This window comes from Anser brachyrhynchus, assembly GCF_964034855.1.
Source record: "Anser brachyrhynchus genome assembly, chromosome: 10".
In the NCBI taxonomy this organism is placed as follows: domain Eukaryota; kingdom Metazoa; phylum Chordata; class Aves; order Anseriformes; family Anatidae; genus Anser; species Anser brachyrhynchus.
This window is the reverse complement of record NC_137705.1, coordinates 201167-217209: the sequence shown is the minus strand read 5'-3', so window position 1 is coordinate 217209 and position 16043 is coordinate 201167. Positions and strand designations below refer to the sequence as shown.

Sequence of the window (16043 nt, the reverse complement as noted above, 5' to 3'; positions counted from 1 at the left end):
CACAGTTCCAGTTATGGACAAACGTGGACACAAACTCAATGGTCAGAGGATGAACTTGTTCAGCTTAGGGGACAAGACCACATGCTTCACAGTAGGCCCCTAACTGAGAATTACCTGTTTTTTGCATGTATGTTTTTTTCTTTTAAGCACCTAGTTTTGACAACTGAAACCTAAAATCATTTGAGCCTCATTTCTGCTAAATGAAAATCCTTGAAGTTGTAGGGGTCCTAATTGCAGAAAAGGAGAACTGAAATTAACCATCTTCTCTATAAAAATAGATGTAAAAGATGTGGTGCATCTCAACCACATCATAAATAACATTGTGTTTACCATTGGGAAGAGTTCAATTTCATTGTCTTTGCTATAAAGTGTGTTTGAAGGGAACTAAAATCTAACACACTACCCTAATTTAAAATCCAGGGAGTAGAAAGCAAGTAACAGATGAAAGTATTATCTGTTAGTAGATATTTTCTTCACCAAAAGAAAAAAAAAAAAGGAGAAATGCAGAAGGCTGAAGATGAACTAAAGCTTTTAGGAAAAAGTCCTTCTCAGCTTGTTCACAGTGAAGGGAAATTTCTGTTCCTATTGAGCACTGGGCTTCGACACCTAATGTTTAAGAAATTCAGTGAGCTTACGAATAAAAATCAAGAATGCATTTATATCTGTAATTCACTTTAATAGTATAAACCTCATTTAGGTGGTAGTTTTAAGCCACAACAATATAATGCCACATTTAAACAGCATTTAATAAAATGCATAAGCTAAATCATGCACTGCAAATACTCTATATACAAACACAACAATGCAAATTCCTCTTCATGACTGAAGACATTGATTAGATATAAAATTCAGATTAAAAAAATCATGCTATTATTTTAATATGCTATTACACATACAATGTTGATTCCACAAAAGTAGCTGTGATAAATGAATAACTCTTGTGCGGTTTGAATCTGAAATTAAAATATAATAGCATAAACAATAGCTTTCTAGAGGATAGTAAGCAGAGACTTCCAGAAAATATCCCAAGGAATTAAAATTAGATCATTCCTTTTATAAAAATGGGATTTATTTTTTTTTATAAGAGCTCAGAGCTCCCTGGTATGCCTATGCCAAACAGATACAACACTTACACAATGTGCAGTTTCTCAATTACAAAACTGAACACTGACTTGCAATGTATTTTAGAGTACAGATTAATTATGAAAAATATTCCCAGATTTTACCTGAATTCAATTTATGGTAAAACATATGTAAGCAACGTGTTTTCTTCTTAAAGAATACAACCCACAGTCGTAGAAAATATATTAAAATGGACCTGTGCCTTCTTGTCATTTATCTAAGATCATTAAAAAATAATGTACAAGAAGCTGATTATTCAAGGATGTTAGATACCTGGCAATAGGTGTGCTTCTCAGACTTTTGCTTTCTGACATCAAATAGAGAAAGTTGATTTCACGTTACACAGTTTCTGTAGAATATGACAACATAGCACCACTTAAATTTGAGTGCATGTTGCCCTTCAGAATAAAAACAATTCAAACGTATATAAAACAAGTTTGCAGTTTTAAAATATGCTCTTTTTATAAATCCACAATTGGATTTCCACAATCCACAATTTTATAAATCCACATTTTTTTTTTTAAACAGATTCAGTCCAGATCAATACCTCAATCCACTTCCTAATCTTTAAAATTTTACTGCAGCACAATGACATGAACAGACATTCAGGTTTCCATTCAGCCTTTAAAGAGGAAAGCAAACATTATTCAAACCACACTGATTGTCATGACACCAATGAAGAACCATCTGTCACAGGAATTCCTGCCATTAAATAGTTTTCCTGCTGAACATCTCAGAAAAAGGGCTTGAAATATTAAAGATTGATGTTTTACAGGTCCTATATTTAAAACAAAAGCATACAAATGCTTACTAACAATATATTAAGAAACAAGAGAACATTCTTAGCATTCTTCATAGCAGAGATTTTACACGCAGAGGGCCTGACTTTGAAAGAAGCTTGTGCTTTACTTTAAGCATGCAAGAAACTCACATTATTTTAATCAGTGTCTGCTCATCTGCTCAAAGTTAAACATGCACAAGTCTTCACCACGTTGAGTCTACAAGGTGAAAACAAATGCCCAGAAAATTCCACTTCACCTTTTCAATACAAAAGACATGCTGAACTACCCTAAGCAGTTTGTAAACTTTTTATTATTGTTATTTTTAATAACATTAATATAATTACTTCTCTAAGTTTTCTATCCAAGTTCAAGTCATCAGAAGGGAAAAAGCACAAGAACAACTTACATTTTGATAATTTAAGTAACTGAGTACTCCCTACAAGTAATACACTGTCTTACTGCAAGTCTATTCATTAATGCTCCATGTGCCCATCTCCCACTGTGAATGATGGAAACTTCATACACACTCTAAGATCTGCAGACTGCAGTTTCAGAAAAGGACAGAACATGAAAATGGACATTAGCTTTGGCAACTAAACAAACTAACTACCTTTGTTTAGTTTAAGCTAGACAAAAAACAGTACCTTTGGAAAGTGAATACACAATTGAAACGGACTGTGAAAATCCAATGTCTTTATATTTGCTAAGAAACAAACTGTGACCTCCCTCTTACTTCATTACCACTATGTGTAATTGCTTCATTGAACAGATGATATAGCCTTTGTTTAATTAAGTTTGGTTTCATGTAATCATTATGGTAATGTGTTGATTTTTTAAATGGCATCCATTGCATCCTGCTCTGTGTGCTACAGTTCAATGATAGAAGGCAATTTGGTTTTCTTTCAGTTATAGCTACACCTGAAGACTTGAAACAATCAATCTCTTACCAAGTTTCACTGTGGAATAAAACTTCACAAAAAACATTTCTCAGAAAGCTGAAAGAGAATGAGTGAGCATATACTGAAATGTGGAAGCACTTTCTATGAGTACTTTCTTTCTCGTCTTTTTATTCATACACTTATTTTTAACAGACATTTTAGGTTCTATTTACTCTTCACTGGCTGACCTCACCCATCAAACATGAAAACGTAAAGGGAAAAATGTAGAAGACACAAGCTTCACTGAATTTATTTGTCAGTACTGAAAAGAAAATACCACATACACCTGCTTTGGCAGTGGGGTTGGACCCAATGATCTCTTGAGGTCCCTTCCAACCCCTACAATTCTGTGATTCTGTGATATTCAAGCTAGGTTTAGAAAAAGGTGCAAAGCTCTGAAAATCATAGGGATTTACCTGCTTAAGCCAGGCTTAGTTTGTGCTAAGAAATGACAGCTAAAAAGCTCTGGATTAGAAAATGAATGAAAAGTTTAACATAAAGAATATCATGAATACATGGCTACGTATCTGTACATATATACATACATACACTGCACACTTTATATACACTGTACATAATGTATTTAGACAGATATAAACATATACATTCATACACACATACAACTATGTACATAGGCATTAGCTGCTTGATTGAGTTTTAGTATTGAACATGAAGAAATGCACACTGGTGGGAGGCACAAAGATGTGTAAAATAAATTCTTTAAAAAGAGAGGAAGAAGAATGGCATGAATTTAACAATAAGCCATTTTCAAAGCATTCATGTAACTCAAATGATCGAACAGACCATGGGAATCATGGAACATTATGACAGTATTATCTGTGATGAACTTACCATGATTTCACAACAAAAACCCAGTAATAAGGTAACTCTGGGGCTTGATGTTTTCCAAGTCTAATATATTTAGACTTACAGCATTTAAACTTTATGAAAAAATTTATTTTAGCTGCACCATTGGTACACAATGTTCTAATATTTTTTTAGTACAAATTATTTCCCATATAATGTTGATAATATTAACTGGAGAAGAAGTAGGATTGTATCATTATCTAACAAGAGGGCTTATGGCATCTTTAGTCGAACAATAAGCCTGAATTTAATTCAGGAGATTTTACTGATGAGTGACTCAGCGACTTCAGAATTAGAAGGTGCAAAAAGCAAATGCATTTGCTCCCCCTTACCACACTCTTTTGTTGATTTTCATATAAAGCCATTTTTTTAAATTGCTTTCTGACATTCAAAATTCAGTAGAAGCTGACAATTTGTCCTTAGTCTGCCCCTTATTCTCATCTAAGGGGTGAAACATAGCCTCATTTTGCTGATTCCACCTGGATATATGGAGGTATCAGGCCTGCAGATGTTGTGTGCTGCTGCCACAACAGGCCCATGTTTATCATCAGAGCAAGCCATCACAACAGCTGTAACGTTGTTGTATGGCAAGAATGACAAACTACTGGGACAGATGGGAACCTACTTGTTTGCCTGATGTTTCTGCTTTTTCACTTGTGGCAACAGCAGAAGGAAAAAAGAATCAACCTCCCCACTTTTGTGCTCTAAAGAATAAACAAAGGAGAGGAGAGAGATATCAAATAGGAATTTATTTACTTGCTAGGGGTGTGATCCTGTACGTGTTTACTGGTGCACCTTTCTTTCCTCACTAAGCAGCGTTCAAATGACTGCGCACTTACATCATTTATAGGCATCCGAAGAAAACTACAGTTAGCAGCAGTTGAAGCCAATAACAACTACACAGTGTTGTGCAGTATCACTTTTACTTTATAGGTGCCGTAAATGCTGTGGAACTGAGCAATGATTCTATCACAACTCAGAGTTTAGTTTTTTGAAACACTTGCCGGAAGCGTATGTCTGACTGACCTACCAGTTCTACTGCTCACGTCACCCAGCTGGGATAGGGCCCCCTCAATGGTGCTGTTATTGCAGAAACCTGCTTCGATCACTGCTTCTTTGCTACAATCTTCAGCCTAATAAATTCCCTTTTCCTGACTAAACTATATTCCTGATATCCTTTGTACTCACGCTGTTTGGTGCTTTTTAAAATTATCACTTGCTTATTAAACAACAGGTAATCAGAGAAGAATCCCAACTATCCTCTTAATTGGAATGGACAGGGAAACGCACTAGCATCTTCAGTATCTTGAATGAACTCATCCAGGAACCTGTAAAAGTCCTGTGTATTACACATAACAATGGAAACACTGAAGTGTTTCACAGTCTCTACCAAAGAAGTGGCACCCTCAGGAGACTGGTTTGGCCTGGAAGCTGAGCCCTGACTTGTTTTCCCTATTACACCTCAGAATATGCCCTTTGCTGAAGGGTACTATAATGAGAATGCAGAGACAGCCGTTTTCAGCACAGAAATCTCGAGTCAGTACTATTCACTGGAGGCCTTATGGCTGCCCGGAGGACCAAGTACTTCAGAAATGACAGTAAAAAGACTTAGTAACTGATACCAAGTAATCACCAGTGACCAACAATAGTTTCCCATCTTCCCATTTCAGAGTACTCTGAAATCTGAGCCTTTTTAATAATATAACATTTTATGGCAGCTAAAATAGAGGCTTGTTTGAAGGATCTCTCTCAAGATTCTTGGAGATGATTATTTCCTTATCTACCAGTTTCACATCAGAATAGCTCCACTGGCACCAAAAGCATTGTATTTAATTTACAACAAACGTAAATAGGCAGAGAAACATGACTTTTGCATGTGGTCTTAGTCCTGCATCCCATTAGTTCAATTTAAGTAAATTACTGTACATTTTTGCCTTTGTGACAAAAGCAATAATTATTACAAAGGTAAACCCAAACGCTCCTACACTATTATTGCTCATTTATCTTTTTTATCTACAAGATCCAAATCCAGTTCCTTCTCAAGAGTCCTTCTCACACCAGTTTGTCAGTACAGAATTTTAACATTTATATGAATGAATTATTACCAATATACATATGTAATCAAGTTCAGATAGATCTAATTAAATAGTTTATCAATATTTTTCTACCCAGTTAAAATATTTTCATTTTAACAGCAATGGGAACAGGACCTAGAAGATTCTGAACACTATGTTTTAGGCACTATGTAGAGTTTCAGCAAGACACTACTTTTCTTAGAATCACTTTCAGACTGTGATCCTTTGAGCCCTAGTTCCGTAAACATAACTTTGGCTTGAAATTAGGCCTTTATGAAAAGAAGCTATTTCCATACTTAAAAATCAAGAAATATTTTTTCAAAGAGTGTGACAATAATTAAAAAAATCCTGCTCCATATTCACAAGCAAAAGTTCACACTTGCAAAGAAGAAACAAAGTAAAAGTCATTTAGAAGCAAAGTTAATGAGATTAGTCTGTGAGTGTTTTCCAGTCACTAGCAAACTCAGATATGACAGGAACTACATTAGCCTCGTAGTATTTTTTGCAGTAGTAATAACCTCTTCCTTATATAACATAGTTGGATTATATGGGATCAGAATTTATTATGCAGCCAAACTGTAAACTAGATAATGGTCATGCAAAGATGATTTAAGACTCTTAAGCTTGCAGCTGTACCACGTCTGTTGTTCTGCTTTCACTATGTTAGAGTGGCCTGAAAGCCCAACTACTTCAAGAGGTTGAAAATAGTAACAAAGGTTAACATAGAGCAGGAACAATTTCATGAGACCAATTTTCCTCAGGTGTGCCCTTCTGCTGTCACTAGCAAGCAACACCTAAACTGGTGGCAGAAAGAACCTCTTTGCTGGTTCTGTGTCTCTGGAACATCTGTTTTCTGTTAACGGACAGGTAAGGGAAGGAAAAACATTTATTTCAATGTTAAATAAAATAGCCTCACTGACAGATTACACTTCAAATTTAGTGCAGCTACACTGGAGAAGATGGTTTATAGTTTCATATGGCAGGGACTGCTTTCAATGGCTCATTCACATGCCAAACCTCATTTTTGTGTCAGCCCTTGAGCAGCACGTGAGAAAAAAGTGTTAGGTTACTCATCACAACTATTTTAGAATTTATAGTTAGTATTCAAATAGGCAAAAACGTTTTAGAATCTGAATATTTCTTAAGCTGAAGAATCTACCATCTGCAGTCCAAATTTCCACAAAACAAACTTATTCTTAGAATCAAAACAGTGTATAGTTGGAGGATGTACATATTCGTTAATGGCATAAGGACTAAATTATATTGGTTCTGACTAATGCAAGTCTGCAAATCATGCTGATGATGCTACACAAAGAGAATTATTATTTTAGGCGATTACCAGAATCTTTTGTATGTAACTGTTTAATTCTATCAATTAAATGCACACATGACAAATAAACCCTAGATATGTGTTGCACTGCGGTAATTTCATTTACATAAATTAATGTTTTATCTTAGGTAAAATCATGTTACAGTCCAAGAATCTATTTGCAGAGTAAGGGACTAACAGAGATCTATCAAGGATATCAGTATGTGGCCTTGCATTTGTAGGGAGTGTAGTTTATTTGTAAACAGAGCTGCATGGTATTTACTATTTTGATCTACAAATGTAATGCGATGCATACATTTTAAATTTTACTTCACATGATCCCTCCATACACAAAAAACTATAATGGGCTTTATTTTGTTCCCTGAACAATTATGGTCACAGCATAAATCAGAAAAACAAAGAAAACAAATTTTTGCATTGAAAATGGGACCCTTTTACTTTAAAAGCTGAAGTCAAAACAACGCTTGCCATGAAAAAATATCAGCTGTGTATTCAAATTTGGAAAAAAAATTCAATGGTTATCTTTTGTGCTTAATAATATTTAATTTGTCCTTAACAATGCCTACTTAATTGCCTGAATTACTATTTTATATATATATATATATATATATTTTTTTTTTTTTTACAAATTACTGAAGTAAAATTAAACTAATTTTGTTTTGTTTTTTCGTAGAAAAAAATCACATGTTCAATGTATACCAGTTTTATAACAATGACATAACTTTTTTAAAAGAAAATATCAAAACCAGCCACAACTCTTTCCAAGGTCAGTACTTCTGCTCTTGTTAAAGCCACAAATAGTTTTTATACCCTTAAAACGGGGATTTTGCATCAGAAGTGCTGACACAATCACACAATAAGTTATATTGAAATACAACAATTAGTACAAAGTTTTGCATTCCAGCTGACTTCATGTTTAGGGTGCAGGCCTTCCATCACATTAGAAATGTAAGAATGTCATTTGTTATAGCAAAAGCTGAGAGAAAAGTGCAGTATTTTAGATCTCTGCATGTATATTGGTCTCCTTGTTACAACCTTTTGAGAACAGAAGACTCTGAATGCTCTAATGATGGTGACTGTACAAGACCTTAATGCATCCAGAAGTGAAAATTACATAGCCGTAGCCATGTAGCACTCATGTCGTAAAGAGCTATACAAATGTGAGCCTCCTAATGAGAATGAAGTATACCACGTCAGAATTTTTAGCATATCAGAAGCCTTATCTAGAGACTCTTAGGACACAAACACCAACCTGCCTGGTGTTTCTAAATATGGATCACTACTGGAAGAAAAAAAGTATGCTGAATTCACCATTAGATTTTTGTCACATAAAAATATACAAATAGAAAATGCCTCTACCAAACAAATCATTAAACTAATTAATGCTTTTAATATGCCAGGATCTGACGAAGGTATTAACCACCATAACTTTTTTTTTTTTTAAAAAAAACACACACAACTTTGATTATTTAAAATACTTAATGTCAATAATAAATTATACTAAAACAAAAGTAATGCTGGATGCATTACTTGCAGGCCAGTACTAGAAAACATGTAGATAGCTCATTACTTCAGACAGTTAAAAAAAAGTTGTTAATTTAACACTCTATGGTATATCAGTCATTAACTGCAATGATACATGAAAACAGAAATCCCATCTATACTTCTGTTTCAAACTGATTCACAGGAAGGTTGAAAGCACTGCAGACTGGGAGCGCTTTGTCATGGAAGGGGAGAGAAATAAAGTGAGAGCTTTATAATATACTCTTGCTGACAAACAGAGGTTCCCACTATTTCAGGTTTTAAATTGTATCTTTGGCTGGATGATGAGAGTGTGAAGGAGTACAGAGAGGAATAAATTTGGGAATACACAGAGCATACTCGAAGTGCATCACAGCTCTAACTGAAAATGAGTGTTCTTCCAGTTAATGACTGTCCTTCCCCACAGTTAAAAGGCTTCCTACTAGAATAACATTTATCATGACTTTTGGGCTGAATAGAAACTTCAACAAATCCTGAATAATTCACCACTACTGTGGCAAGAAATACATTTTTTTCTCCTAGTTTGGGTAATTTCTGTAGCATGTAATAGTCACTATGGTCACACCATGCCATTAATTACAATGTCACTAACTTAACAATATAGTTCCATATAATGTGGATATCTGATTTAAGAATCCACATTACTATTTAACGTATAACGTAAGATGGAGTGACTTTTTGTAGAATAAATGATTGTCTCCTGTAGCATTCTACATTTTCACATACATCACTAGCATTTTGACTAAGGACATAAGTAATTTTTTTTCATTCTCCCTACTCATAAGCAGGACATTGATGATATTACCGTTCCAGCGACAAGTGTTTACAAAGTGCTAGTATTACTCCCTGGCAATTATTAGATATTAATTCCAAGGTTATTTTTAATATATACATACTGGTCATTTTTACTTTTAAAGTAATCTTATTACTAGTCTCTGATATTATAAAACTCTATTTTTAACCACTGATAATTTCTAAATACAAAGCACATGAAAATTATGTTCAGTAATTCTATAGCCTTTTGAATGAAAAGCATCCAAAATATTCCTTATGGCAGAAAAGGTCCTGTAGCAGCTCTTTTAACAGCCATTTCAATTTTGTCAATGTTGGGAAACAGACAAGGAGAAATCTGATAGGAAATGCGTAATAAGTTGGAAATATTTGTACATACCAAAATGCTATTCTTTTAACTTCTCAATTGTACGTTTTTAAGAAAATTACTTTGATCCATCAAATTGTGTTGTTCCCACTACGCAGATGTGCCAGTTATTTGACCATTATATTCTGCTGTTTCCATTTTGAGAATGTAGGGGATTATACTGTCAATTGGAACATTTCCAATGAGACCAGTAAAAAATAGTTCCTCAGTAATGCTAGAGCTCATCAGCCTAAGTGCTGGCAGGCGAACTAGAATCCGGGCTAACCTGAAAAAGAAATTGAGTGAATTATGAATACATAAAATATGAGTTAAAAAAAAATACTGTGAGGCTAAAAAGATGTTTTTGTTTTTATTATTACCATAATTCATGAATGGGAGTAAAGAGGCTACCATATAAAGAATTATTACTTTTCTATCCTGCAAGTGAAATGAAAAAGCTTCTGTCCTCCGAGGTTTCTCCAGTGAAAATGATGTATTAACGTATCAATGCCCTTTGTAGATATAACATGTATGTACAAACATCAGTCTCCCGGTCTGCTTCTGAAATTCCCAACTCTGGAAACACTTCAGAGTTCAGGACAATGTTAAAACAAGTAATATTCATAATGACTAACACACTGACATTTCTACAATTTTAAGAGTAAAATGCTCAATTAAAATTGAAGCCATAAACAGTATGTTCCTCAGTTACCTAGCAACTTAATGAGAAGCCAGATAGTAAGGATGGGGCTCTGTTTTTATAAAAAGAAATTAGAGGATCTGTGTCTGATGAGAAAGTGAATTTGGAGGAATCTGCTGTTACTTATACATACTTCCAAGTGTTGTGCTTTTTTGTATATTAGGATGTTAACAGACATCCAATATAATGAAGTGATCATATTGCACTTCTGGACTTTCAATGCAGTTTTAAATTTAGAACAACGTTGGAAGCATATCTGTTGTGTTTGTATTGCAGATATACATCACAATTGCCAAAATAAATTCCCGCAGCTGGAGGCATGGAATAACAAAACTTAGGCAGCACTGAACACGGGCCTTTAGAAAATGCTTGAATATCTATGGAGAAAAAAATATAAAGACCGTTCTGCTAATATATCAGATCTTGTAAACTTCAGGGAAAATTTTCAAAAAGAGTGAAGACATGCTGCTATTCCGTGAAAATTATAACACTTGTGCTTCTATCTCAATTTGTGCCAGCATTCACTTGCTCAGAAAAATCAGATTTGTACTCTAAATTTATCCAAGGATGAGCATGGGGGTATAAACAATATAAATTAAAATACAGAACAGTATTTGGGAAGCATGACTGTATTTTTTCTTACTGCAGAAGTCCACCTCTTTTGCACAAAAATCAGAGTAATTAAGCTGTATATGGAAATAGAAGAGCAATGTGGGATCTAAGGATATTTCCAAAGCAGAATTCCTATCTCCATTGCACCTGACTGGGAATACTGATGTCCCACAGTGTTAACTCTATAGGATCAGTGCAGAGACCTGTTTCTAAGATGGGAGAATCTCTCTTTCAGAGGCTTTTTTTTTTTTTTTTTTTTTTAAATGTTAACACAACCCTCACACCTTGCTTAAATGTAAAGGTTTGCATGCTTCTTTACAAGGAGATAGCTTTCACAGTAAAAGAAAGTAAGTTCTAGGATAGATTACTAGACAGAAGGTAGAATTTCCTTTGTAGTGCAGAGAATGATTACGTTGGTGAAATTTAAAAATAGCACAGTTTCGATCGAGATGATTGGAAGTTAATTATTTCCAGCAAGTAATACACAGGAACAGTTAAGAGCTGACAAAACAAATTATGTACTCTCAAAATGAAGTTCCTGGAAATTTAACAAAAAAAAAAAAGAGAGAGAAACTAAGTAGGAAGTGAAAATTTCCTACAACAGAAGCTTAAGAGTTGGTTAAGAATAGAGAACTGGTCCTCATATGTAATCCTTAGTGCTTCAAGGTCTCTAAACTGATAATTTTAATACTTTTCTGCACATGTGACTTGAAAAAGGTTATCATCATCCTTTAACCATATTATTATCTCAAAGCTTCTTGAACTAACTTGAAAAGAAAGAAGTCTGAGTTAAAGAAGCTATTCTTGAGACTTCTAATACAGACAGTAAGTCTGTCTACTTTTCTAAACATGGCAATGAAACTCTCCCTCAAAAAAAAAAAAAAAAAACAAACACACCACCAAACCCAACCCAACCGGGAAAAGGGGTAATGATTTTGAAGTAAAAAACAGGTATGTTTAGATTAGGTATAAGGAAGAAATTCTTTACTAAGAGGGTGGGGTGAGGCACTAAAACAGGTTACTTAAGAAGTTGTGGATGTCCCATCCCTGGAAGTGTTCAAGGTCAGGCTGGATGGGGGCTTTGGGCAACCTTTTCTGATGGAAGGTGTTATGAGGGGCTGGAAAGAGATGATCTTTAACGTCCCTTCTAATCCAAACCATTCTATGATTCCAAACACTAAAAATAGGAGAATATACTGTTAAATTTAAGTGGAAGAAGCCAGACAGCTATTCTTGATTCTTATCTTTCAACAAACCTGCTGCTTTTATCAACAAGATTCTGGTTCTTTCACCTCAATAGTCAAAAAACCAACACCAGATGTAAAAAAGGAAATAATATATCATGATGCTATTTTGTATTTTTGCCAGCTTCAGCTCACAACATTATTTTGGGTATTATAGAAAACAAGTACCTATACGTATCTTCTGGATAAGTTTTTTGGACATAGTCCTGCAATTCCATCTGTGCTTTCTCCTGGAATTTTTCTATTTGGGTTGAACTGGTCAGACCAGGGTGATCTAAAGAAACAAAGCATTTCTGTATGTTGATTGTTTCCCTATACATTGCAAAATTTATGTACTTACAACATTCTTACATTTAATTTCGTTTAAATATTGTATTGTGATATTTAACATATTAGCTGTAAAAAAATGGAACATTTAATTGAGTATTTGCTTCCTGGCTTCAGAACTGGCATACTCAATTTTCTCTCCATAGCTGGCTATATCCAGAAGAAATCAGAAAAATTAATCCTGTAGGTGTATACCAGGCAATGCCTATAACAGTTTGTGTTTCTAACCCTGCTTTTTCAAATGTGTTTTCCTCTGTAATTTCAACCAACTATTGAGCAATATCTAGTTTTTTCCTTGACAAATCAACTTCTTGACCTTCCTAAGTCTGTCTTATGCTTTAATTCCTCCTGGCTCTGCTCCTCAAAGACAGTGACATGATCAGAAAAACTGAAAATACCACACATCTGACTATACCCAAATATCTTCAGTGTTGTGTTCAAAGTGCTCTTCCCTTGAAATGGGACAGAGATATCTTGAGTATGGAAAATTCACTGCTCCTCAGACTTGCATTAAAATCCTAATAAACTTAACCCTAATAATAGAATCTGCAGAAAATTTCCAAAAGCGTATTTCAGGACACTAGTATCTTCCAATTAAATGCAAATTTTATTACAAAGAGAAAAATAATATCAATGCAAAAAAAAAAAAAAAAAAAAAAAAAAAAACCTGATAAGTTATTCCTTTTCTTGGTATTTTACTTTAATTCAGAGATGCTTACCACTTTGAATGTAGCAAATAATTTACATTTCAGAGCAAGTCCTCCCCTTTCAATCAGCCTGTCAGCAGTTTTAAGTTTAAGCAATTTTTAAATTTAAGAAACATCTCTACGCTTTTGCTGAAGAGACTACTACTTCCCATTTTTTGATGTCCTTACCTTATCATTCCAGAAAATCTCAAGTGTCTTCCTTAAGGAAATCCTCGTATCATAAACACTGTAGATCATGCTTTAGTTGTCTGCTATCATTTTTTGCAACAAATGGAAGACCGCCTGTTTACATTTAGTTTTGGAGATTTTGCAGAAACTCCACATAAAATACAGTGGTGTTTCTGCTTATATTTCACGTATTCCCCTTATGAGTGTCATAAAAATATTAACACTGGAGTCAACTTCTTTTTGTCGCTTTGAGAATGTACTTCCTCTAATCCTTCCTACCATTTTAATATTGCCTGATAACTTCTTAATATTGGACCCCCAGCTGAAGATAATTGACCGTCTAGTCTCCTAAGGTAGGTTAACAAGAAATACCTGAGAGACTGGAGGTGTAAATAATATGAATTTGTTGCTCCAAAGTTATTTTTAAAACACATTGTTTGTGATAAATTATTATTGAATACTCATTTTATCTACAACTTAATAGAACAGCCTCATCTCAAGTCATTAGTCTTATAAATAATTACTAAAATGGTAACTTATGAATGTTTATTTAAAAATAGTTTGTTATGAAATTCCTTACCAGGGCTAAAGAGGACTATAGCTTTAAGGTATGCATATTCATATCCATCAATATCAATCTTGGCCATGCTGTTACAGAACTCCTGAAGTTTCCAGATGTGTTCCATGACTTGCTTTATTCTGTCTCCAGAAAGCTTATCTACAAAAAGATATTGCTTATTATTTCATGCGAGCTCAAGTACATCCAATATCTTAACCAACATCCTTTTACAAAAAAAGTAAAGTAACATTTCAAAGTATCTTGTCTCATTTGGTATTTTAAAAACCACTTAACATGTAAGGATGGTCTGAATGATTACAGAAGTGAAGACTTCTAAAGCCAAATCAGAGGGCTAGCAAACAACAACTCTTTAGCATAATTTTGCTTGAATAGCATAATCCGTGACACCAATCCTATTCCAATGATGTACTGCAAGAGACTCTCAAATTACAGTTTGAATTATTCTACAAAATAGATCGTGATTCTGGGAATGAAAAAAATTACAAAACAAATGCTATCATGCAATCCTAATTTTAACTTCAAACAGTATTGAGTTAGCTCTTCCAGAATGCAAGATCAGTGATGACAGTGATACTTCTTTTTCTGTTTGTACTTTAGAAGTAAACTTTTAATTCACAGAGGTACATAGTCTTCTTTTCTTCTGAAGGGGCAAATTCATTCAAATACACGTACACAGATTCTTCTATCTTTTGAAACATGTTTCTTATGTTGGTTTCATGTTCTTAAAACATTAATTTAGAAAATATTTATGGATAAGCTAAAATTGAGTGGCATTGGTTGCTGAGCTAGGGAAGGAGAGCTTTCTAATTTGGTAAATAAAGGTAACTAATTCAGTGAAATTTAGTAAACTTCTCTGACTGCACATCTGTAAACTGGTCAAAGAATGAAAGCCTTAAAGATTATATTAAAACAAATCTCTGAATATATAATTACCATTATTAAGCTTCGTGGAGAAGTCAATTCATAAGAGGCAATTTTTTTCCCCTCCAGAAATACGTTAGAATAAATTGATTCCATTCACAATCTTCAGTGCTACTACACTGTATCTTTATAACTTCATAATATTTTACCTTTGTCTGAACAGATAATAGTGTATATGATTGTTTAGATCCATGTGTGTTAACCTGGATCTTTTATGTCATTTATGACTACTTTTACATATTTTATGCAACTACATAGAAAATTGAGCAGAACAAAAGAAGAAATTAAACATTTTTTTGCATAATGTCTTCAAATATGAAAGTATAATCTAATCTTCTACAATACATAAACTGTAATACTGATTTTTTGTTACTCAAGATGGATGAAGATACACATTATATAATATCTCAGCGTTATATGAGAAACAACGGTGCAGAAATACATGCAAAAAGTTAAATTTGAATTTCACAGTTTTCAAGCAACCTCATCACTCACATACTTCTTAGACAAAGTTCTGAAATTTCATCACTTTGAGTTTTGAAGGTGTAGTATAAATGTAACCTAACTTTACAGAATAGCATTGAATAAAACAAATGTAGTCTCATCCTCTCTTTTTGTCCAGTCCCAGATAACACTGTATGACTGAAAGGATAGGTTTAAGCCATAGGAACAGAAGTGAGACCAGCTTAAGAGTGTAACAGCCCTACCACTTACTCCTCCACAAACTGATCACCTGGAGTGTATGTGGAACTGACATACTTATTCTGAGACAGATGTAATTAAAAGCTTAACTCTTTGTAGAACACATAATATGCACATTTCCCTGTTGGGCTTTTAAACTCTTGCTCCTCTTTCTGTGAAGGAATGTCAATTTGTTTTATTTTGAGGGCTGTCCAAGCTTTATCAAATTATAAAAAAGTAAAAACATTCATGAAAGGATACTATCCATTTAAAAATCAAACCTCTGTCCAATTTTACCATAATAAAGCT

The 16043-nt window shown here is 34.0% G+C and overlaps 1 protein-coding gene across 6 annotated transcripts in view; it reads right to left on the bottom strand.

Annotated features, from left to right (window-relative positions):
* Nucleotides 1–655: 655 nt before the first annotated feature.
* NR2C2 (nuclear receptor subfamily 2 group C member 2) overlaps nucleotides 656–16043 on the bottom strand; it is a 46615-nt gene continuing 31227 nt past the window's right edge. For 5 of the 6 annotated variants that reach the window (XM_080605527.1, XM_080605524.1, XM_080605525.1 and 2 more), the window contains 3 exons: nucleotides 14133–14270; nucleotides 12519–12624; nucleotides 656–10080 (listed from right to left, as the gene is read on the bottom strand). In XM_080605527.1, the coding sequence (XP_080461653.1) occupies nucleotides 9906–10080; nucleotides 12519–12624; nucleotides 14133–14270 (419 nt within the window). In that variant the 3' untranslated portion in view covers nucleotides 656–9905. The remainder of the gene's footprint in view (nucleotides 10081–12518; nucleotides 12625–14132; nucleotides 14271–16043) is intronic. The other variant, XM_080605529.1, reaches the window with a different exon arrangement.